General features: G+C 42.8%; 1 protein-coding gene across 1 annotated transcript in view; it reads left to right on the top strand.

Annotated features, from left to right (window-relative positions):
• Window positions 1–24,090, top strand: part of tenm1 (teneurin transmembrane protein 1) — a 311,171-nt gene that overhangs the window by 249,607 nt on the left and 37,474 nt on the right. The window contains exon 22 of the mRNA XM_047354352.1: window positions 20,377–20,531. Coding sequence (XP_047210308.1) covers window positions 20,377–20,531 — 155 coding nt within the window. The remainder of the gene's footprint in view (window positions 1–20,376; window positions 20,532–24,090) is intronic.

Raw genomic sequence — 24,090 nt, 5'->3', positions numbered from 1 at the left:
GGGTCCGGTCACCTCTTCTCGTTGTGCAGCGTTTTCTGACACACTTTTTCCTTCCCACAGACTTCCCACTGAGGTGCCTTGACACAGCATTCTGGGAACAGCCTATTCGTTCAGAAATTTCTTTCTGTGTCTTACCCTCTTGCTTGAGGGTGTCAATAGTGGCCTTCTGGACAGCAGTCAGGTCGGCAGTCTTACCCATGATTGGGGTTTTGAGTGATGAACCAGGCTGGGAGTTTTAAAGGCCTCAGGAATCTTTTGCAGGTGTTTAGAGTTAACTCGTTGATTCAGATGATTAGGTTCATAGCTCGTTTAGAGACCCTTTTAATTATATGCTAATTTTGTGAGATAGGAATTTTGGGTTTTCATGAGCTGTATGCCAAAATCATCCGTATTAAGACAATAAAAGACCTGAAATATTTCATTTAGTGTGCCATGAATCTAAAATATATGAATGTTAAATTTTCATCATGACATTATGGAAAATAATGAACTTTATCTCAATATGCTAATATTTTGAGAAGGACCTGTATAAGGTGGCCAAACATATACATGATCACATCCAGTTTGAAAGTTTTATCAAAGGGAACATCTTTGAGCAGTCTAGCTGAATATAAAAAAGCTGTGGATGCTTTTAAAGAAGGAATTGAAGTCCTCGCTTTTGATACAGAGATACTATGGTTCTCAGATAAAATGCAAATCAGGTCTCTGAACTAGCTGATAGGCACTTACAGTCCATCTTTTGTACCTTTTGCTTTAAAGAACACACATTGTACCGAAGAACACATCCTCCTTTAAATTGTTTTATTCTCTTACAGATGAGCAAGACCACCAAGGTGTGTACCAAGCATAAGTGCAGCTTTTACAAAGATGCTCTACTTGTGGAAAATTAATTTTAAGTTGTTGACCTCTACTTAAGAGATATTGTCAAAAGAAATAGTAATGGCAAAATTTCTCTCTTACTCTAAACATCTACTCAAACAAAAACAAAAAAAAGACAGAAAGTACAACGTAAAAGTGTTGATGTCGTGAGAAAGACTTTGAGCTGATTTAAAGGCTTAATTATAGATAGTTGCCAGTGTTTCTCTTCAGCTAGTTCTGTGAGGATCCTGCAGTTACTATGACTTATTTATGGTAACATATTCCACCTGCTGCTTCTAGGTTTCTGCAAGGCAATGTATATTAATCTCATAATCCATCAAATTTGGAGGATAATTAATATTACACATTTAGTTGTATTGTATTTCAGTTTTGTTAGAGCAGTATAATGATTTTTTATGTCTCATTTACTCTGGTAGTTAAACAAACTGTTTTTCTGGGGTTTGGGAGTTTTTTTAAAGTAAAAGTTAAATATGTGTGTTACCACATAGAATGTCATCTCAATAGTTATCTGATTATGGCTTAGCAAACCCATAGTATCATTATTCATTATTTAACAAAGTAATACGTTCATGTAATTGTCATATTTAGTTGTATGTTCATTTTATGATTAAAACCAATAGATTTGTAAAGAATGAAGTGTTTCTAGTTTGATCTTTCAGACATTCGCAGAGATTGTATCTACATTGAAAACAAGCATGAGAAAAACGATTTTCAGTCTACAGAGTCCAAACTATCCTCTATTAAGCTTAGGTTTTCACCACATAAAGCATTAGAAGCCCCTCTGTGCCTCCCAACTGTGGGACCCTCATTATTGGGCTTTTTCTCAGGAGTGAGGCCCTTTTCTCTGCACACACACAACACCACTGAAAGGAGGATTCTAACCACAGAAAAGTAATCAGTGGAAGAGTGGAGTGACTGGCAAAAGGAGGATGGACCCAGGCGCTACATCTCCTCTCATTGCAGAGAAGACACGGTGGGAACCCAATCACAAAGGGGGCTGCGAAGACACCAGCATGAGTAGCAAGGTGGCTGCTTCCCTTCTCTGGGTCTCAGGTGGCCACTATCTGAAGTGTGAGCCTAAAATAACGGAGTCCAATCCAGCAGAAAGTCTCGCCACAGTTTGTGTTAGATTAATAAATTGACTCACTTCTACTGCTCGAACAAGCGTCTCCTCCTTCTTACGTGTGCATTTTTCATTTTAGCAATAATAACAAATTTGCAGGGTAAAAAAAGAAGGATCCTGTCATTTAAGGTTGTACTGTTGTTGTATATTATGCATTAGTATATCAAATTCGTGCCTTGAACACGCATTCATTACCTGACCAAAACGGTTTACTACATCAAGATTTGTGTTAATGAGATCAAAATATGTCATTGTAATTAAACTTGTTGATTAACATAACTTCACATGTTTAATAGCAGTTAATTATGAAAATACCATGTGTTTAACTGGTAAAAAGTGGATTGCTCTATCAGATCAGGAGTAAGTCTCTGCCTCATGTTCAGGAGCGATGGTAAGATGGAGCTCAGATTAATGGGGGACTCATTTAAAGTAATGCATGCATGTTTTACGTCTGACAAGGAACAGCTGACCCAAAAAGTGAAGCTCTCAGTTTACTGGTTCTTTGACTTTCCAACTCTCACCAATGGTCATAAGATTTGGATTATGGCAGAAGGAACGAGATCCCAAGAGGTTGAAATGAGCTTCCTTTGTAGGGTGGATGGGTTAACCTTCAGGGATAGGGTGAGAAGCCCAGGCATCTACAGAAGTTCAGGGTATCTTGTAGATGGTCAACTAGAGTTTTTGAACATCTTCTCAGGATGCCTCCTGGGCACCTCCCTTTGCAGGGTTTCAGGGCAGGCCCCACTGGGAGGAGACCTTGGGGCAGCTATATGTCCCTTCTACCTTGAAAATGCCTTGGGATCCCACTAAAGGAGCTGACAAGTGTTAATAAGGAAAGGTTCGAATGTGTTTTCCTCCTGGACATGTAACCATTGGTCCCATTCTCTGATAAGCAGCATTCTGTGACTAACTAGTCAAATGTGCAGTCACTTTTGGAGCAATCATTCATGACATAGACATGGACATGTTTGTTGGTACCCTTCTACAACAAACCAGCAATGCTATCTCCAAAATAACTTGCAATTGACAAAAGTTTAATGCTACCCCTTATTTTGTTTATTCAGATTGGAATACAAATCAGACTATGGTTGTGGTTTATGATTCAGTTAAATATGTCGTATGATTAAACTAATTAAAACCTCAAACTGCATGTTTTGGGTAATTATCCTACAGGATAAGCAATGACCTGCAACTGAGGGTCAGCATTCTGACCATGGCCAGTATGTTTCACTCCAGATTGCCCAGGTAGTCTGTAGACTCTGTAATGTACTGCACAAATTCAAAGTTCACTGTGCCAGATGTAGAAAAGTGGCCACAAGATAAAACCAAGCCCCGTCCATGTTTCTCAGTGATCACGTAACACAGCAAGGGATTATGTAATGGTATTTTACAGTAGGTATGGTGTTCTTCTTTTTGAAAGCTTAATCATGGAGCTGGAGTGACTATCCAGAAAGTTATGTTTTAATCTCATTGGTCCAAATGATATTGTGACAGAAATTTACAGGGCTTGTCAACATGCATCATGGCAAATTGCAACCTGGCTTGTGGAGCTCTTGCGGGTTTTCTTTTAATGAAACTCCCAAAGTGATATACCTTAACCTTGGAGTTCAACTTTGATGGTTTGGGCTTTTTCTTTTTTTTTTTTAACCATCCACACTATCATTCTAACCAACCGTGAATTGCATTTTCTCTTGCATCTACATTTTCAGAGGTAGGCTAAAATGTAAAGAACCCAACACTTTTTATTAATGCTGGTAACTGTGAGCACAGGAACATGAAACTGCTTGGAAATTGTCTTGTGGCTTTTACCTTTATCTATGATGCTTCTTTTCCAAGCTCCTCAGACAGCTGTCAGCTTTGATTTCTCTGGTCCATCTTCAATGTGATGTACTCAAAGATACAAGAGCCAGTTGCATGTTTGTTCCCTGTAAATTGGCTGAATGTCTAAAGAAAAGGTTGAAGGCAGCTGTAATACTAATTACATTTAAACACCAAGTTTGAAACATGATGTGGATGCAGATATTAAGTCTTTTTATGGGTACCAGTTAATCCATCCATCTTTCTCTTATTTAGGGAACCATTTTGAGGAGCAGGTTTTGAGGTAAAACAGTCATAGTTTGCTAAACACCACAAAGTATTTTTGAGCTTTGTAGAGGCACATTTTAAATACATGGATTTAAAGCAGCATGTTAAGTAAAATAATGCACAGACTGAGAGCTACCTTGTTTGTAGTCTCAGTATGTAGAGTGGCCTCAGAGAGATTACTGAAGCTCATTGTGTGTGTAATGAAGCCCAGAGTCAATATCAGATGCAGGCTCAAGGCCAGAGGCTGAGGCTGTGCCTCAAAAGTGTGACATTTGTGTAAGTCCATGTTCTTGCACATGCTTATTGTTGATTGATGGCAAGCAGGTCTCTAGAGCTACTTTGCTTCCCGCTATGAAGGGACAGACAGTTAGTTATGGGTGCCTTGTTAAAGGCATGTCAGACTGACAGCGTCGGTGTGATCATGGTAAATGTGACATGCGTATTCCTTTAACTGGTTGGGATGGCCACTGCTGCCAGCTGGCTTGTCAACTTCCACTGGGAGCCTGGCAGACTGACAGGAGGAGGGAAGCTTTGCTGCTCGTGGAGAAGTAAACTGCATTTACAAGAGTATACTGCCTGAGCACACATACACATTTGTGTTGTTCACAAAAGTAGAGGGAACTCTGACTAGCTGAGAAATAGTCTGACTTTAACCAGTAACGGTTTTAAAATTGTATGGATCAGTATTTTCTGTGGTTTTTGCCAAGCTTTTACCCACCAAACTTGAATTAAGCTGATTCTGATTTCATTGTAACAACTGTAGTACAAGAAGAAATAGGAACAGTGGTTATATGTGTCATTTGAGATATTAGAACAACAGGTTTACTCCAACAACCAGACATTATCAGAATCTAAACTGTTTACTTAACAGCACAACTGTTACTTTATTTATTTCCTAAAATATTTGGTTACTTGTTTTGGGCTCCCAGTTTTTATCCGAGGACAAAACAAGAACAAAATGATTAAGAGCTGATATTTTAAACTGGCTTTAACATCAAATGTTAGTCATTAGCAAATGGATAGCATTACAAAAACAGTGTGTTTATTCCCAAGAGGATATCGATCCATACCTTGGCTCTGAGATTTCCAAGGGGCTACCAATATTTGCAAATTCAACAGTTAGAAAAAGTTCTTATTTTTCCAGTCACCAGTCAGGAAAGATCAAGCTTAAAAACAGCTGGTAGGTAGGCAGCAAATTTCTCGGTTTGTTTCTAGTTTTATTTTATTTTTTAATTTTTTGACTGTATTTCAGAAGATAGTGGCAGGCTCAGTTCAGCCACATATATGTTCCCGCTGGGAGAATGGGATCAGCTACTCTTATGGGGATAAGAAAACAGATGCAGCCTTGCTTAGCCACACGTTTCAGCCACTGCACATCAAGAGTACAATTCTTTTTAATTTCATTAAAGACCATGGTAAAATGATCCAAATCCAAAAATGTGTGATGATCATACAGGAGCTGCATCATTGGGATGTCTTGGAAACTTTGGTAAAAATGGAAGCAGCACCTTAATTACAATCAAGGTTTCTTCTGCTCTATTCCCTTTTTCAGCCTTGAAAGCATTTTATTCTTCCCATCTGATCCTATTTACTCTTTTTTCCTGCTAGAGCACCTCATTGGTTTGTTATTGTGATTAGGTTTGGTTAAAGGAAAAAAAAGCCTCTTTTGATAGACCTCTGTGCAGTTGTTTGATGTTCTAAACAGTGCAACCTAATCTGTAGATGCTCTGCAGTGATCCAAACCCTCTCAGCCTTTTACAGAGCTTTCCAGCCCAAAGCTTTTCAGTAGCTTCTATAATTGAGTTTGTCTGCCGCCTCTGTGGTTGCTTTGGATCTTTCTTCGCTATCAAACATGGCAATTACTGCCAAATCGCATAATGAATTGAACAGAAAAAAAATCTCTATTTTGCTCAGAAATTATCATGAAACTATTAGAAAATCTTCTCTTCTTGGCTTGCTATGGATGTGTAGAAAGAAACTATAGAAGCTAAAAAAAAACAGTTATCAATAATTAATTAATGGGGGTTAATATGTTAACAAAGTTATACTGCTTGGTAATTAGATGAGCCACAGTGTCTGATTCAGACCTAATTACAAATGCACTGTCTGTTCTATGGGGCTTAAATTAATAATTAATTGCAGGACGCATGAATTATTTCTGCTTGCACGTTTGTATTTCTCATGGCATAAATACTGTACATACTTGTGCTGTTTTTTATGTGTTCTAAGTGTTTGATTAGGTAAAAATAAAAATGACCCAGACACCATGCATCTATTACAGCAAAACAGGTTGTAAGTGCATGTCATAGATCAGACAAATGGTTGCAGCAAAATATGCACAATCAGCAAGTGATTGTTTGCAGCACAAACATAAAGCTTGGTCTTATTTATAAATATTTTTTTTAGTGACGGTGTTGAATCAGGCATTCTGTTGGCTCACAAAAACCTGTTTGGTTCATGGTATTGTTTTGCTCCCACATTGAGTGAGCAGGTTTTTTCCCCCTTCCTCCATGCCCACAGGCGACCTCAAGTCTTCGCATAAGTTGTGTGTATATGTGTGCATGTGGGTGGGTGTGAGAATTTCTCATCTGCAAAACTGCTCTGATTTATCCATATTTGCATATGTGCACAATGTGATTAACTGCCAAGCCCTATCTTTTTGCCAAGCTGTTTCATTGCATGCATGCATGCATTCGCCTATTCCCCAGTAGACTCCTGGGTATGCACGTGTTCGCACATTTACGTACCTAAGCATTGTCAGAAGGAGGTGATCAAAGTGAACAGTAAACCACATGAGCAGCCAAAGACTGAAACAAGGTGTTATTCAGCCTCACTTACGACCGGACTGCAGCAGTCAGTGAACCCTCTAGGCTCTCCCCAGCTAATATGTTTGACTTTATTTATGGCCAGAGTGGCTCTCTGCGGTCAGTTGTGCAGGTGAAACAGTCCATCTGTCTACATTCACTTGTCAGTCACACACAGTTTTTTAGAACAGAATTGCCATTGGCCATAATCAACAAACTGCTGGGATCATTTAGATGCTGTAATAATACGTCAGTGCGTGTTATTACCGCCCACTGGGCCTGGGGACATGGGAAGGCAGACTGAACGACTTACCTTAGGCGTGCTCTTGTTGTGCGGGTGTATGGAAGTTTCCAGGCTGAAACTAATCTTAATCATGTTCTTTTATTTATTTATTTTAATTAAACCAGAATACAGCACCATTCAGAAGATTACATACACTCATAGTTGATAATTGTAGTCTTATAATGATGCATTTGAACTTTTCTGATTTAGGGAAGGATGATGTTGCAAAAACTATAATTACTTTTTTTTAAAGTAATAGGTGCAAAAGTTAGAATATATTGTGAATGTTTAGACAGGATCAAAATGATACATACAGGCTCAAATATATGCACCTACTCCAACTCAGATTTGAATAAATGTTCCTTAGCACATTTCTTAGAAACCATATTATTTTCGTAGCCATCATCAAGGCCCTAGCAATTATTGCTGGATATTTGACCCCTCCTTTCGTCGTCAGTGGTGGAGTTCATTAATACTGGTTGGTTTCCCTGCTTTGTCCATTCCAAAGTATGTTGGATGTGTTGGAATACAGTTGTATCAAAGATTCAATCATCTGAACTACAGGTCCTTCTCAAAATATTAGCATATTGTGATGAAGTTCATTATTTTCCATAATGTCATGATGAAAATTTAACATGCATATATTTTAGATTCATTGCACACTAACTGAAATATTTCAGGTCTTTTATTTTCTTAATACGGATGATTTTGGCATACAGCTCATGAAAACCCAAAATTCCTATCTCACAAAATTAGCATATCATTAAAAGGGTCTCTAAACGAGTTATGAACCTAATCATCTGAATCAACAAGTTAACTCTAAACACTTGCAAAAGATTCCTGAGGCCTTTAAAACTCCCAGCCTGGTTCATCACTCAAAACCCCAATCATGGGTAAGACTGCCGACCTGACTGCTGTCCAGAAGGCCACTATTGACACCCTCAAGCAAGAGGGTAAGATACAGAAAGAAATTTCTGAACAAATAGGCTGTTCCCAGAGTGCTGTATCAAGGCACCTCAGTGGAAAGTCTGTGGGAAGGAAAAAGTGTGGCAGAAAACGCAGCACAACGAGAAGAGGTGACCGGACCCTGAGGAAGATTGTGGAGAAGGGCCGATTCCAGACCTTGGGGGACCTGCGGAAGCAGTGGACTGAGTCTGGAGTAGAAACATCCAGAGCCACCGTGCACAGGCGTGTGCAGGAAATGGGCTACAGGTGCCGCATTCTCCAGGTCAAGCCACTTTTGAACCAGAAACAGCGGCAGAAGCACCTGACCTGGGCTACAGAGAAGCAGCACTGGACTGTTGCTAAGTGGTCCAAAGTACTTTTTTCGGATGAAAGCAAATTCTGCATGTCATTCGGAAATCAAGGTGTCAGAGTCTGGAGGAAGACTGGGGAGAAGGAAATGCCAAAATGCCAGAGGTCCAGTGTCAAGTACCCACAGTCAGTGATGGTCTGGGGTGCCGTGTCAGCTGCTGGTATTGGTCCACTGTGTTTTATCAAGGGCAGGGTCAATGCAGCTAGCTATCAGGAGATTTTGGAGCACTTCATGCTTCCATCTGCTGAAAAGCTTTATGGAGATGAAGATTTCATTTTTCAGCATGACCTGGCACCTGCTCACAGTGCCAAAACCACTGGTAAATGGTTTACTGACCATGGTATCACTGTGCTCAATTGGCCTGCCAACTCTCCTGACCTGAACCCCATAGAGAATCTGTGGGATATTGTGAAGAGAACGTTGAGAGACTCAAGACCCAACACTCTGGATGAGCTAAAGGCCGCTATCGAAGCATCCTGGGCCTCCATAAGACCTCAGCAGTGCCACAGGCTGATGGCCTCCATGCCACGCCGCATTGAAGCAGTCATTTCTGCCAAAGGATTCCCGACCAAGTATTGAGTGCATAACTGTACATGATTATTTGAAGGTTGATGTTTTTTGTATTAAAAACACTTTTCTTTTATTGGTTGGATGAAATATGCTAATTTTGTGAGATAGGAATTTTGGGTTTTCATGAGCTGTATGCCATAATCATCCGTATTAAGACAATAAAAGACCTGAAATATTTCAGTTAGTGTGCAGTGAATCTAAAATATATGAATGTTAAATTTTCATCATGACATTATGGAAAATAATGAACTTTATCACAATATGCTAATATTTTGAGAAGGACCTGTAATCTGTCCACCCTAGATGAAATGAAACTGGTTAGGATGTTCAGGAGAACAGGAACCAACAGGGTTCAAGCCTGCTCAAACAACAGTGTCACTATCAACTGTGAAGTGAGCTTAACATCAATAAACTGTACATTCATATTCAATAAATTAGAATATGTGTTCCAAAAAGGCTCTTTGTCAGATTAAAAGTACCTTTTGAAAATAATTACCTTTAAGCGGGTATTAAACATACTTGTCATTAAGCCCACATTTCATTTATAAGATTTAGTTTTTTTATTAGTCTGATGTAATATTCCAATCCTAAATGTTGCGTTTTTATTAGCTGTAAGTGGAAAATCATCATAATTAACAGAAATAAAGGGTTGAAAACAGCAGTCTGTATGTAATAAATCTATATAACGTATGAATTGAGTGACTGAAATAAATGAACTTTTCAATAATATTCAAATTTATTGAATCTGACTGTGTACTGAAAGGACCCCGACAAGGAAAGAAGTGCTGTTCCCACAAGCATGGGTGAATTTTGCAGCTACCCATTTTGACAAACCAAATGCTTTCTGGACAAGGATTTGTGGTTGGATTTGGCCAAGATATAGCTATTTAGCCACAATAATAAATATGTTTGTTGGTGTCAAGGTGAGGCTTTCAAACCTAAGATAAAGCCTGGGCGTAGCATTAACATGTAGGGTTGTTTTCTCTGCCACTGGTACTTTACACAATGTACCACTTTAATAAAGAAGGAGGACTACAACCAAAGTCTTCAACTTCACCTTCTAATGAACAACTTGCACTAAAAACTTGGACGGTGTCAGGTTTCCCAACAGAACAATCATCTTGAACAAAGATCAAAACTGTTTTTGAAAACAGTTAAAGCAGTCTCACATCTGTGCCAAAAAAGCAATTTAAAAATACTTTTGTGGAGATGAGGTCAAATATCCAGATAGAATTTTACCAGAAGCTTGTTGATGGCTACAAAAAGTGCACAGTAAAGATGAAACCTGCTAAAAGCTGCTTATTTGACACACAATTTTCACCCTGTGTGGAATAAAGAGAAAAACACAGGGTTGTCAGTCAGCCAGCTAAAACAGAATTGTTCAAAAATATCCTTAAAGACCCAAAATTATAATGACAATCATGCACATGGTGAGTAAATGTAAACTTCTTATCACCTATCATGGCTGTTCTGACTTTCTAAGGGAACTTGATGTGTTTAGACAAGTCTGCTTTACGATAAATCTATAGCAGCACATCCTTTTGACAGTTTTGCTGTCACTGTCTGAAAGGTGAAAAGTAATACCAAACAGCTGACTTCCTGCAGTTTTGATCTTCAGGTGTTAGCAGTCACTGTTCACAGCACACCACATGCTGCTGTTACTGAATGCCATGGGCTGTCTACATTTACTGCCAAGTGAGATGCAAATCCACTACTTAAGTTATTAGTCTTTCTCACCCCATCCTGTTTCCTACCTTCCATCTTTCCTCATCTCTTTGCACAGGAACTCCCTAATGGCTCATCTTCAAATACAGTATGTGTAATCAACACAACAAGACATTCACCGGGAGGCCCTCTTTAAGGCATTAATCAGATTGGATTGGATTGCAATGCCACAGGGGGTCATTACGACTGATATTCTTTTGACAGGGACACAGAGCAAAGAGATCCCTTTGACAGAGAGGGATAGGCCTGTAATAATTAATTCACACAACTCCTAATCAAGCCTCTTTGTCTCCTCAGCACCTTTTTTTCTCTTTCCCAAACCTTTTGGCTTTTCTTCCTTAAACGTGTTGCAGCGTCATTCTTTCCTTCCCTTTGCTTTGTTTCTCCAAGGTTAAAGCACCACCATCTAATTCACTTCAAATGCTAAAATCCAGTTCTCAATGCAGCTGAATGTCCATCTCCCTCTAGAGCTCAGATTTATCTCAATTACTTCACTCCTCGTATGTCTGCCTAAACATGGGCATCTGAGAGTCAGGTTCGCTCAGGGAGAAACAGTAAATCTTCTGATGTTTTTTGAGTATCCTTTGGACATAGAGGGAGGCTGCAAATTCCCCTAATGCAACACACATCCTTATCCGCAACAGCAGGGAATCCAGCCCCTGACAAGAAAAATGTGGATTAATCTACAGTCTTTTCAAAAAACATTGTGTAATACTCTTAAGCAACACATAAACCGATGTAAATCCCTACACAAAGCAATAATGATGATCTTTGTTCATTGTTGTGGCTGTGGAATGATGAATAAGTCAGTCTGGTCCTATAGTTATTGTTCTAAAATGGATTGTCAGCTATTTAGAGCCTTTGTGGTGTAAACAGACAGCTTGCTGAAACCAAGGATGTCAAAAAACAACAATGTGGAGAAGGGAAGGGAATTTAGGCAAAAAGTCAATGGAGCCAAAGTGGGCAATAAGATGTTCGGAAACAGTAGGGGGAGAGAGTGGGAAATCAGTATTGAGAGAGAGTCCCATCTGCCTCGTCATGTCCTTGTGCAGGATTTATGAGCTCTAAGATCAGGGACAGGTTTAGGATAGTAGTGAGAATGGATGGGAAAGTGAAAGAAAAAGTAGGGAGAAGACAAGGATGGCGATTCAGCAGGGGGAAAGTACTACTTTTTAGGCTTAAGTAGGCTCAGGGCGTACTGTGGGTTAAGACTCACCTCCTGCATAATACTAGGTGACAAGAGGGGCAACAGCAAGGTTGAGAGGAGCCGGAGATGAGTATAGAAGAGGAAAAAAGCAGGATACAGATTAAAGCAGAGCCCAGACATTACCGAAGAGTTGAAGGTCAGTGATTTGATTAGAAGTTGGAAGATACAGGTAGGAGAGCAACAAAAAAGATAGAGGAAAAACAATGCAGAGAGAAGAGGGCACCAGGAAAGAAAGAGCAGGAGAAGATCAAGTTAGGTATGATGGAGAGCAATGGGAAGCTAGCAAAGGAGAGGAAAGGTGCTGTTTGAGGGGAGGGTGATGTTATGTGGATGGTGTAATCTGTCTGTGTCAGAGGAATGATGAAGGGGCCAGCAGTTCACCTCCTGGCCCCTGGAGGAAACACAGTGACCCTGGCCCTCCCCCTGCCCACCTCCCTTCTACAGTGCCACTTCACCTGCACAATTTATGACCCACAGGGTCGGCCTAGGGTTTCTAAGTGCGAGGACGTTCGCGACTCCAGTGGCTGTGTGTAAATGTGTGTAGAAGTTGAAGAAAATCTTTTTGGGAAGAATGGTTATTTTACTGGTACGACTTGGGACAAAGGGCAGAAAGGATTTCTGTCGTTGATTGAGAGAAAAGACATAAAATGATCTGTGGTTCACAAAGGAAAAGAGAGATAAAACTAAAAAAACTGGAAAAACTAAAAAATGTTCTGCATACTGACAGCGTGTTCCTGCAGGGTCAGGCCCACATAGTTTCCATAAAACATGGACATATATTACCTGTGACATTAGATATGGACCTTCACTGTGAATCCTAGAGTTTCATACAGATGACAAGTGGCAAGCAAGGAAGCACCCTAAGCAAGAACACACCTGTGTCTGCTAAGGACTGTACGTGTTGACTGCATTGCAATAGTGTTCATACCCCTCAAACTTTTTCACATTTTATCAAGCTACAAACAGTAGTTTATTTATTTAGGATTTTATATTTTCAGACCAACACAAAGTGGTACACAAATTTGAAGTGGAAAATAAATGTTTTTTTTTTAGGTTTGTAATCAATAAATATGCTGTGGGGAGGCCTTATTTTCAGCAGTGGCAAGGAAGCTGGTCAGAGTTGACAGAAAGGTGGATGGAGCTAAATACAGCCTCTAAATCCCTTTTAATCGTCCAATCAAAGTCCAGACCTACAGTGCCTTGCGAAAGTACTCGGCCCCCTTGAACTTTTCAACCTCTTGCCACATTTCAGGTTTCAAACATAAAGATGTAAAATTCAAATTGTTTGTGAAGAATCAACAACAAGTGGGACACAATCGTGAAGTGAAATGAAATTTATTGGATGTGTCAAACTAGTTTAACAAATAAAAAACTGAAAAGTGGGGCGTGCAATATTATTCGGCCCCCTTGCGTTAATACTTTGTAGCACCACCCTTTGCCGCAATTACAGCTGCAAGTCTTGGGGTTTGTCTCTATCAGTTTTGCACATCGAGAGACTGAAATTCTTGCCCATTCTTCCTTGCAAAACAGCTCAAGCTCAGTGAGGTTGGATGGAGAGCGTTTGTGAACAGCTGTCTTCAGCTCTTTTCACAGATTCTCGATTGGATTCAGGTCTGGACTTTGACTTGGCCATTCCAACACCTGGATACATTTATTTGTGAACCATTCCATTGTAGATTTGGCTTTATGTTTTGGATCATTGTCTTGTTGGAAGATAAATCTCTGTCCCAGTCTCAGGTCTCTTGCAGACTCCAACAGGTTTTCTTCCAGAATGGTCCTGTATTTGGCCCCATCCATCTTCCCATCAATTTTGACCATCTTCCCTGTCCCTGCTGACAAAAAGCAGGCCCAAACCATGATGCTGCCACCACCATGTTTGACAGTGGGGATGGTGTGTTCAGGGTGATGAGCTGTGTTGCTTTTACGTCAAACATATTGTTTTGCATTGTGGCCAAACAGTTCGATTTTGGTTTCATCTGACCAGAGCACCTTCTTCCACATGTTTGGTGTGTCTCCCAGGTGGCTTGTTGCAAACTTTAAACGAGACATTTTATGGATATCTTTGAGAAATGGCTTTCTTCTTGCCACGCTTCCATAAAGGCCAGATTTGTGCAGTGTACAACTGATTGTTGTCCTATGGACAGACTCTCCCACCTCAGCTGTAGATCTCTGCAGTTCATCCAGAGTGATCATGGGCCTCTTGGCTGCATCTCTGATCAGTCTTCTCCTTGTTCGAGATGAAAGTTTAGAGGGACGGCCGGGTCTTGGTAGATTTGCAGTGGTCTGATACTCCTTCCATTTCAATATGATTGCTTGCAGTCCTCCTTGGGATGTTTAAAGCTTGGGAATTTTTTTTTAATCCAAATCCAGCTTTAAACGTCTCCACAACAGTATCTCAGACGTGCCTGGTGTGTTCCTTGGTCTTCATGATACTCTCTGCGCTTTGAACAGAACCCTGAGACTATCACAGAGCAGGTGCATTTATACGGAGACTTGATTACACACAGGTGGATTCTATTTATCATCATCAGTCATTTGGGACAACATTGGATCATTCAGAGATCCTCACTGAACTTCTGGAGTGAGTTTGCTACACTGAAAGTAAAGGGGTTGAATAATATTGCACGACCCACTTTTCACTTTTTTATTTGTTAAAAAAGTTTGACACTTCCAATAAATGTCATTCCACTTCACGATTGTGTCCCACTTGTTGTTGATTCTTCACAAAAATTAGAATTTTATATCTTTATGTTTGAAGCCTGAAATGTGGCAAAAGGTTGAAAAGTTCAAGAGGGCCGAATACTTTCGCAAGGCACTGTAAATCTGAGTCTGTGGGAAAACATGTTTTTCGTCTCATCCAGCTTTCAGTACAAATGCATGCCACACCTTTCAGCTTTTTATCTGTACAAAATTTTAAAAAGCATGTATTTTTCCCCTTCCCCCAATAATACAAACTTCTCCATAATAACATTTGTATTAGTAACCTGACAAAATGTGAAAAAAGTTGGTGTGCTGTGAATATTACTGTGAGGGAATTTCTTTTCAGACTGATGAAATATGGTGTCAGCTTTTTCTCCCATTAAGTGCAATGTGAGAATTGTAGTTTTCAGCTACTTCTGTATGATTAGAAAAAGGGCCAGTTTGTAGCAGAATGCCGCCATCTTTTTCCTCGTTAGAGACATAAAAGATCAAGCTGACTGCTGGTTTTCAACGTATACTTGATTCCTTAGTGGAGTTGTTTTTTGTCATGGACACAAAAAAAAAAATAAAGCATGGTTTGCTCTGTAAATGTAGGGGCCACCCCTGTCCATACCTTAGCCCAAATCTAAGTTAAAGAAAGCCCTCATGTAAATATTTGCCATTAAAACTTTTTTTCGTGTCTGGCTGTAAACATGTTACATTCTGCAATAAAATCAGGCATTGCGACATGGTCTAAAAACTGAATCAGATTTCAGAAGCTGCAACTAATATCAATAACATTCATTTTCCAATCTAGGAAGTTGGTCACTTTGTAAGATCAATCCTTTCTAGTCATGTAGTGGAGCAGAAGTTATCCCGTCGGTTGAGTTCAGCCTATATGCCTAAAAACGTAATAATGCTGTAATTGTCTTAAATTAAAATTTTCATTCTGAACTTTGGATGTTGGCTTTATTTTCCTACCTTTAAAATTCAGCACTCGGCCATAACCTAAATTATTCTCAATCATAGGGTTGGGGGCAAATCTCACCTGGTCCCATATCAACAGCTAACAGCTCTGTGTAGTGTTGTAGGATTGTTTTCTTTTTATTTTGTTTTATAAAATGCTGTTTGACCCCTCCTTGAACCGTCACCTTAACGTGGTGGAGGGGTTTGAGTGCTCAAATGATCCTAGAGGCTATGTTGTCTGGGGCCTAAATGCCCCTGGTAGGGTCTCCCATGGAAAACAGGCTCTAGGTGATGGGTCAGACAAAGAATGGTTCAAGAACCCCTCATGAAGAACAAAATATCGAGGCACGTGACGTTGCCCGTTACGGCGGAGCCGGGGTCCCACCCTGGAGCCAGGCCTGGGGTCGGGACTCGTCGGAGAGCGCCTGGTGGCCGGGTTGCTCCTCGCGGGACCCGGCCGGGCCAAGCCCGAACGAGAGACGCGAGGCCATCCCCCAGTGGGCCCACCACCTGCAGGGGGAACCGTGAGGGACCGGTGCAAAGAGGATTGGGTGGCGGACGAAGGTGGAGACCTCAGCGACCCGATCCCCGGATGCTTAGGCTGGCTCTGGGGACGTGGAATGTCACCTCGCTGGGGGGGAAGGAGCCTGAGCTTGTGCGGGAGGTCGAGAGATATCGACTAGAAATAGTCGGGCTCGCCTCCACGCACAGCGTGGGCTCTGGAACCCATCTCCTTGAGAGGGGTTGGACTCTCTTCTACTCTGGAGTGGCCCACGGGGAGAGGCGACGGGCTGGTGTGGGTTTGCTTGTTGCCCCCCAGCTCAGCTGTCTCGTGTTGGGGTTTACCCCAGTGGATGACAGGGTTGTATCCCTGCGCCTTCGGGTTGGGGAGAGGTCTCTGACTATAATTTCGGCCTACGGGCCGAGTGGTAGTGCAGAGTACCCTTCCTTCTTGGCGTCCCTGTCGGGGGTGCTGGATAGTGCCCCTCCCGGGGACTCCATTATTCTGCTGGGGGACTTCAACGCCCACGTGTGGAACGACAGTGACACCTGGAGAGGCATGATCGGGAGGAATGGCCTCCCCGATCTGAATCCGAGTGGTGTTTTGTTATTGGACTTCTGTGCTAGTCACGGATTGTCCATAACGAACACCATGTTCAAACATAAGGGTGTCCATCAGTGCACTTGGCACCAGGACACCCTAGGCAGGAGGTCGATGATCGACTTTGTTGTCGTATCATCAGACCTTCGGCCGCATGTTTTGGACACTCGGGTGAAGAGAGGGGCTGAGCTGTCCACTGATCCTCACCTGGTGGTGAGTTGGATCCGCTGGAGGAGGAGAAAGCCAGACAGACTTAGCAGGCCTAAGCGCATAGTGAGGGTCTGCTGGGAACGCCTGGCGGAGCCCTCGGCAAGGGATGTATTCAACTCCCACCTCCGGGAGAGCTTCGACCAGATCCCGGGGGATGTTGGAGACATAGAGTCCGAGTGGACCATGTTCTCTGCATCTATTGTCGATGCTGCTGCCCATAGCTGCGGCCGTAAGGTCTGCGGTGCCTGTCGTGGCGGCAATCCCAGAACCCGGTGGTGGACACCGGCAGTAAGGGATGCTGTTAAGTTTAAGAAGGAGTCCTATCGGCTGTGGTTGGCTTGTGGGACTCCTGAGGCGGCTGACGGGTACCGTGAGGCCAAGTGTGCTGCGGCCCGGGCTGTGGCAGAGGCACAAACTTGGGCCTGGGAAGAGTTCGGTGAGGCTATGGAGAAGGACTACCGGTTGGCCTCGAAGCGATTCTGGCAAACCGTCCGGCGCCTCAGGAGGGGGAAGCAGTGCTTTGCCAACACTGTTTATAGTGGGGGCAGGAGACTGCTGACCTCGACTGAGGACATTATTGGGCGGTGGAAGGAGTACTTCGAGGATCTCCTCAATCCTGCCATCACGCATTCCGTGGTGGAAACAGAGGCTGGGGACTCGGGGTTGGACTCTTTCATCACCCAGGCTGAAGTCACCGAGGTGGTTAAAAAGCTCCGCGGTGGCAAGGCTTCGGGGGTGGATGAGATCCGCCCTGAGTACCTCAAGTGTCTGGATGTTGTAGGGCTGTCATGGTTGACACGCCTCTTCAACATTGCGTGGCGGTCGGGGACAGTGCCTCTGGACTGGTAGACTGGGGTGGTGGTCCCCCTTCATAAGAAGGGGGACCGGAGGGTGTGTTCCAACTACAGGGGGATCACACTCCTCAGCCTCCCTGGTAAGGCCTACGCCAGGGTATTGGAGAGGAGAGTCCGACCGATAGTCGAACCTCGGCTTCAGGAGGAACAGTGTGGTTTTTGTCCCAGCCATGGAACACTGGACCAGCTCTATACCCTCTACAGGGTGCTCGAGGGTTCATGGGAGTTTGCCCAACCGGTTCACATGTGTTTTGTGGACCTGGAGAAGGCATTCGACTGTGTCCCTCGTGATGCCCTGTGGGGGGTGCTCCAGGAGTATGGAATCGGGGACCCTTTATTAGGGGCCATCCGGTCCCTGTACGAGCGGAGCAGGAGTTTGGTCCGCATTGCCGGCACTAAGTCGGACCTGTTCCCGGTGCATGTTGGACTCCGGCAGGGCTGCCCTTTGTCGCCGGTCCTGTTCATAACTTTTATGGACAGGATTTCTAGACGCAGCCAAGGGCCGGAGGGGGTCTGGTTTGGGGACCAGTGGATTTCGTTTCTTCTTTTTGCGGATGACGTGGTCCTGCTGGCCCCCTCTAGCCAAGACCTACAGCATGCGCTGTGGCGGTTCGCAGCCGAGTGTGAAGCGGCTGGGATGAGGATCAGCTCCTCCAAGTCCGAGGCCATGGTACTCGACCAGAAAAGGGTGGCTTGTCCTCTTCAGGTTGGAGGGGAGTTCCTGCCTCAAGTGGAGGAGTTTAAGTATCTCGGGGTCTTGTTCACGAGTGAGGGAAGAATGGAGCGGGAGATCGACAGACTGATCGGTGCGGCTGCCACAGTAATGGGGGCGCTGTGCCGGTCCATTGTGGTGAAGAGAGAGCTGTGCCGAAAAGCAGAGCTCTCAATTTACTGGTCGGTCTACGTTCCTATCCTCACCTATGGCCATGAACTTTGGGTCATGACCGAAAGAACGAGATCACGGATACAAGCGGCTGAAATGAGCTTCCTCCGTAGGGTGGCCGGGCACTCCCTTAGAGATAGGGTGAGGAGCTCGGCCATCCGGGAGGAGCTCGGAGTAGAGCCGCTGCTCCTCCACATCAAGAGGAGCCAGTTGAGATGGCTCGGGCATCTATACCGGATGCCTCCTGGACGCCTTCCTCGGGAGGTGTTCCAGGCACGTCCCACCGGGAGGAGGCCCAGGGGACGGCCCAGGACACGCTGGAGGGACTATGTCTCTCGGCTGGCTTGGGAACGCCTTGGGCTCCCCCTGGAGGAGCTGGAGGAGGTGTCTGGAGAGAGGGACGTCTGGGCGTCTCTGCTGAGTCTGCTGCCCCCGCGACCCGGTCCTGGATAAGCGGAAGACGACGAACGAACGAACGAACGAACGAACGAACGAACGAAATGCTGTTTGACTGTTTCAACTGAGGATTCGAAATATAAATATATTAAGTGAACCATAATAAATGAATTAACTCTAATGGATGTGTCACTAGGCGAAATGTTCCAACATGTTTTGGCCAATCATCAAATTAATTCAGGAAGAAGGCAAATAAATAATAGCTCAATTAAGCAGCTAATGGATTTCTGTATGAATTTGTTTTTAACCTTCCATCATGCCTTCCTGTACCATTTAATTGCTTTGGTTTCAGGCTGCACTCTGTTTACATTGATTGATTTGTTTTTGGGTCTTGTTGCCATAAAGCCCTTTGAGGCAAGCTTGGGACAAAGAAATCTACGCATAAATCTGACATGACCTAATGATGAGCCATAAACAAAATGTGTTTGTAAATTAAGTGATAGAGCTGGAGATAGAAGGAAGGACTACTAAAATATGGCTTATTGTCACAGATGCTAAGTGAAAGCTATCCCAGGGAATTGGCTGCAAGCGATATTGAAGAGGTGAGGGTTGAGTCGTGGAATATTATTGCAGAGGAGTTCAGTAAAAGGGCTATTCTCTGCATGGAGATGAGGCAGGAATGAAGGTCACTCCTCATCCATAACAGATGATTCATAGTCTGCCCTGACCTTTAATACCTGGCTTTACTTCTTTTCCTCTTTCTTTGCTCGCCGCATACTGCCGTGGAGCCTCTGCAAGGAGAGTTCAAGTATACGCTTCCCATAGCAACGCACACTTGCAAAGCTTGTGTCTATACGCGGCAGTACAAATAAACGTAAACATATGCACACATGCAGACATCCGTGTGTGTGTATGTTTGAAGAGTGGATGCCCATTTATAATGCACATTTGCACAGGCGTCAAATGTCAAAAGTTCACAGCGGCACCCCACTCACATCTAATGTGACAAATAACCACTTCCTCCCGTTGCATTGTTCTAATCCCTTTAGTGGGCTCTGGAATGGAAATATAATTACATTTCTGTGGTGCAGTGCCTTTGATAAGACAGCCGCTTGCCGAGCTGAATGACTAACTGAGTTGGAAGCCCTCTTCGCTATCCTCTTTGCTTCACTCAGCTATCCTCCACTCCACTCCTCTCTTTCTCCTACTCCCTTTTTCCTTTGCTTTTCCTGTTTTAAATTTTTTTTACCCCATCAATTCCAGAGGCTTATCCTGACTCTCTCTTCCCCACGCAGGTATTGCTGTGGATAAGAGAGGAGTTGTCTACTTTGTGGATGGCACCACCATTCAGAAGATTAATGAACGGGGGCTGCTCTCCACTGTGATAGGCTCAAACGGACTGATGTCGACACAGCCGCTAAGCTGTGATGCGCGCATGGATATCAGCCAGGTAAGCTAATAATGCTGCAGAACTTCAATAACTAGCAGAGAGAGTCAGAGCCTCATTTGGCTCTAAAAGATTGTCTAAATAATTTGTGGAAGCATTTGTCTCCTGAATGTCATCCGTGTCAGCTAATTATAATCATTATATCAAAATGGCAATGGATCACAAAGTTTGTTGTTCTTTTGCAGTCGCTGATTATTCCATCAACCTACTTAGCTAAACTTGTGTTTCTGTGTGAGAAGGACAATGTGTGTAAACCCAAAGACAGCTGCTGCACAGGGTTCGATCAGGCATCCCTGAGAACACACTGCTAACTAATATAAGGCCTATTAGAGCAGGGGATGAATAATAGATGAGCTGCTAGCTCTTTGGAGGGATATCTGCCCCCACATAGTGTCTGTGTATGTCTGTGTGAATATGCGTGTTGAAGCTAAGTGAATTCCCCAAAGTGCTATTTCATGTCTTAGCGCCCTGGCTACGTTACAGTTCCTATGTTTGTTCGTCACTGGTCTGATCGCATCTGTCCTCCCTCTGAGTTGGCGCTCTTCTACCGCTGTGACCTCAGCCGGTATTGACGGAAACTCCTGTAGCTCTGACAAGACAAACATCCCTGCAAAAATGGTAATGAGCAGTATATGGCCTGTGTACTGTATACAGATGAGGACAGATTTGTTTGTACCCCTGGTAAAGATGTGTAAAAAGCCTCAAAAAAAATTATATGTTTTATTACTGCATCACAATCTCAGATGGAAATTTTTAGAAATTGTTACCAATTATTTTGATCACATGTATTCAGTGAATAAAAGAGAAGTCTACCTTCAGAAATAATTGCTTGTTGTCAATGCTGTGTACAACCCTCTTTTGCCAGTAGGATCACTTGAAGGCTTGACCTATACCATTCCACAAGATGGGAGCATAAAGAGAGGCTGTTCCTTTTCACACAACCTCTCAAGATCATTCATAGTCCTGGGTTCACTTTTATACTCTGCTCTTCAGATCATCCCACAGGTTTTCCATTGGATTCCGTTCTGGAAATGAGAATGGAATGAAACACGGTTGATCTGGATATACAGGTCCTTCTCAAAATATTAGCATATTGTGATAAAGTTCATTATTTTCCATAATGTAATGATGAAAATTTAACATTCATATATTTTAGATTCATTGCACACTAACTGAAATATTTCAGGTCTTTTATTGTCTTAATACGGATGATTTTGGCATACAGCTCATGAAAACCCAAAATTCCTATCTCACAAAATTAGCACATTTCATCCAACCAATAAAAGAAAAGTGTTTTTAATACAAAAAACATCAACCTTCAAATAATCATGTACAGTTATGCACTCAATACTTGGTCGGGAATCCTTTGGCAGAAATGACTGCTTCAATGCGGCGTGGCATGGAGGCAATCAGCCTGTGGCACTGCTGAGGTCTTATGGAGGCCCAGGATGCTTCGATAGCGGCCTTTAGCTCATCCAGAGTGTTGGGTCTTGAGTCTCTCAACGTTCTCTTCACAATATCCCACAGATTCTCTATGGGGTTCAGGTCAGGAGAGTTGGCAGGCCAATTGAGCACAGTGATACCATGGTCAGTAAACCATTTACCAGTGGTTTTGGCACTGTGAGCAGGTGCCAGGTCGTGCTGAAAAATGAAATCTTCATCTCCATAAAGCTTTTCAGCAGATGGAAGCATGAAGTGCTCCAAAATCTCCTGATAGCTAGCTGCATTGACCCTGCCCTTGATAAAACACAGTGGACCAACACCAGCAGCTGACACGGCACCCCAGACCATCACTGACTGTGGGTACTTGACACTGGACTTCTGGCATTTTGGCATTTCCTTCTCCCCAGTCTTCCTCCAGACTCTGGCACCTTGATTTCCAAATGACATGCAGAATTTGCTTTCATCCAAAAAAAGTACTTTGGACCACTGAGCAACAGTCCAGTGCTGCTTCTCTGTAGCCCAGGTCAGGTGCTTCTGCCGCTGTTTCTGGTTCAAAAGTGGCTTGACCTGGGGAATGCGGCACCTGTAGCCCATTTCCTGCACACGCCTGTGCACGGTGGCTCTGGATGTTTCTACTCCAGACTCAGTCCACTGCTTCCGCAGGTCCCCCAAGGTCTGGAATCGGCCCTTCTCCACAATCTTCCTCAGGGTCCGGTCACCTCTTCTCGTTGTGCTGCGTTTTCTGCCACACTTTTTCCTTCCCACAGACTTCCCACTGAGGTGCCTTGATACAGCACTCTGGGAACAGCCTATTCGTTCAGAAATTTCTTTCTGTATCTTACCCTCTTGCTTGAGGGTGTCAATAGTGGCCTTCTGGACAGCAGTCAGGTCGGCAGTCTTACCCATGATTGGGGTTTTGAGTGATGAACCAGGCTGGGAGTTTTAAAGGCCTCAGGAATCTTTTGCAGGTGTTTAGAGTTAACTCGTTGATTCAGATGATTAGGTTCATAGCACCTTTAGAGACCCTTTTAATGATATGTTAATTTTGCGAGATAGGAATTTTGGGTTTTCATGAGCTGTATGCCAAAATAATCCGTATTAAGAAAATAAAAGACCTGAAATATTTCAGTTAGTGTGCCATGAATCTAAAATATATGCATGTTAAATTTTCATCATGACATTATGGAAAATAATGAACTTTATCACAATATGCTAATATTTTGAGAAGGACCTGTATGTTTTGGATCATTATCCTGTTGAAAACCCAAAGAAAATGTCCATTTGGTTTACTGATTTATATTTAAACAGACCTGGTTTTTCAAAGAGTTCATGATGGCATGTACTCTTAGCAAAGTTCTCATGGTCTTAGCAGAGCCACCACCATACTCTACAGATAGTCAAAGGATGAATACACATATCCAGCCTTTGTTTCACGCCAAACCCACCGGGAGAGTTTATTGCTGAAAAAACCTAATCTAAATCTCATCTGACCAAAGCCTAGAGCTCCAGTTAGAGTCCCAGTCCACATGTTTACATTTGTTATTGTAGAATAATATAGGCATCACTCCTTTTTTACCTCCCTTACTTAATACTGTTCACTGTTCATGGTGTCATGATAATTACGGGTCCTCATCTAGCTTTGGTACTTGATGGTAAAGAAAAGGCCTCACTGTAGGCCTCACCTTTGTACCCCAAGGAAACAGGAGGCAACTGAATCAACGTACTTTAATTAAAGGTTGGTTACATTGTAATTGTTTGGTCTGAGATTATGCCGCTGCAACCAAACAATTTTCCATTTCAAGGCTTTTCACACATCTTGACTGGAGGCTGCCAACAAATATGAGGCAAATGTAAGGTGATAAAGAGTTTCATACTCTCCATAACTGGTGTATAAGGCAATATGGTGTAGTATACATACCATTATAATTCAACAAAACAGCCTTATGTTGTTTTTTTACTTTTAAAACCAGTAATTATGACTTGCAGAAACACCAGTTGTCTGTATCAGCAAGGCATTTGTTGTTTTCAGAAAAATTAAACGTTTATAAAATTCTAACCTGTAAAATACATAATGTTCAATGTTTTCACTGACTGCTGTATTGTGTAGACCTCACAAGCA

This window comes from Girardinichthys multiradiatus, chromosome 23, assembly GCF_021462225.1.
Source record: "Girardinichthys multiradiatus isolate DD_20200921_A chromosome 23, DD_fGirMul_XY1, whole genome shotgun sequence".
NCBI lineage: Eukaryota > Metazoa > Chordata > Actinopteri > Cyprinodontiformes > Goodeidae > Girardinichthys > Girardinichthys multiradiatus.
Note: the sequence above shows the minus strand (reverse complement) of the source record. Positions and strands in the feature narration are given on the sequence as shown.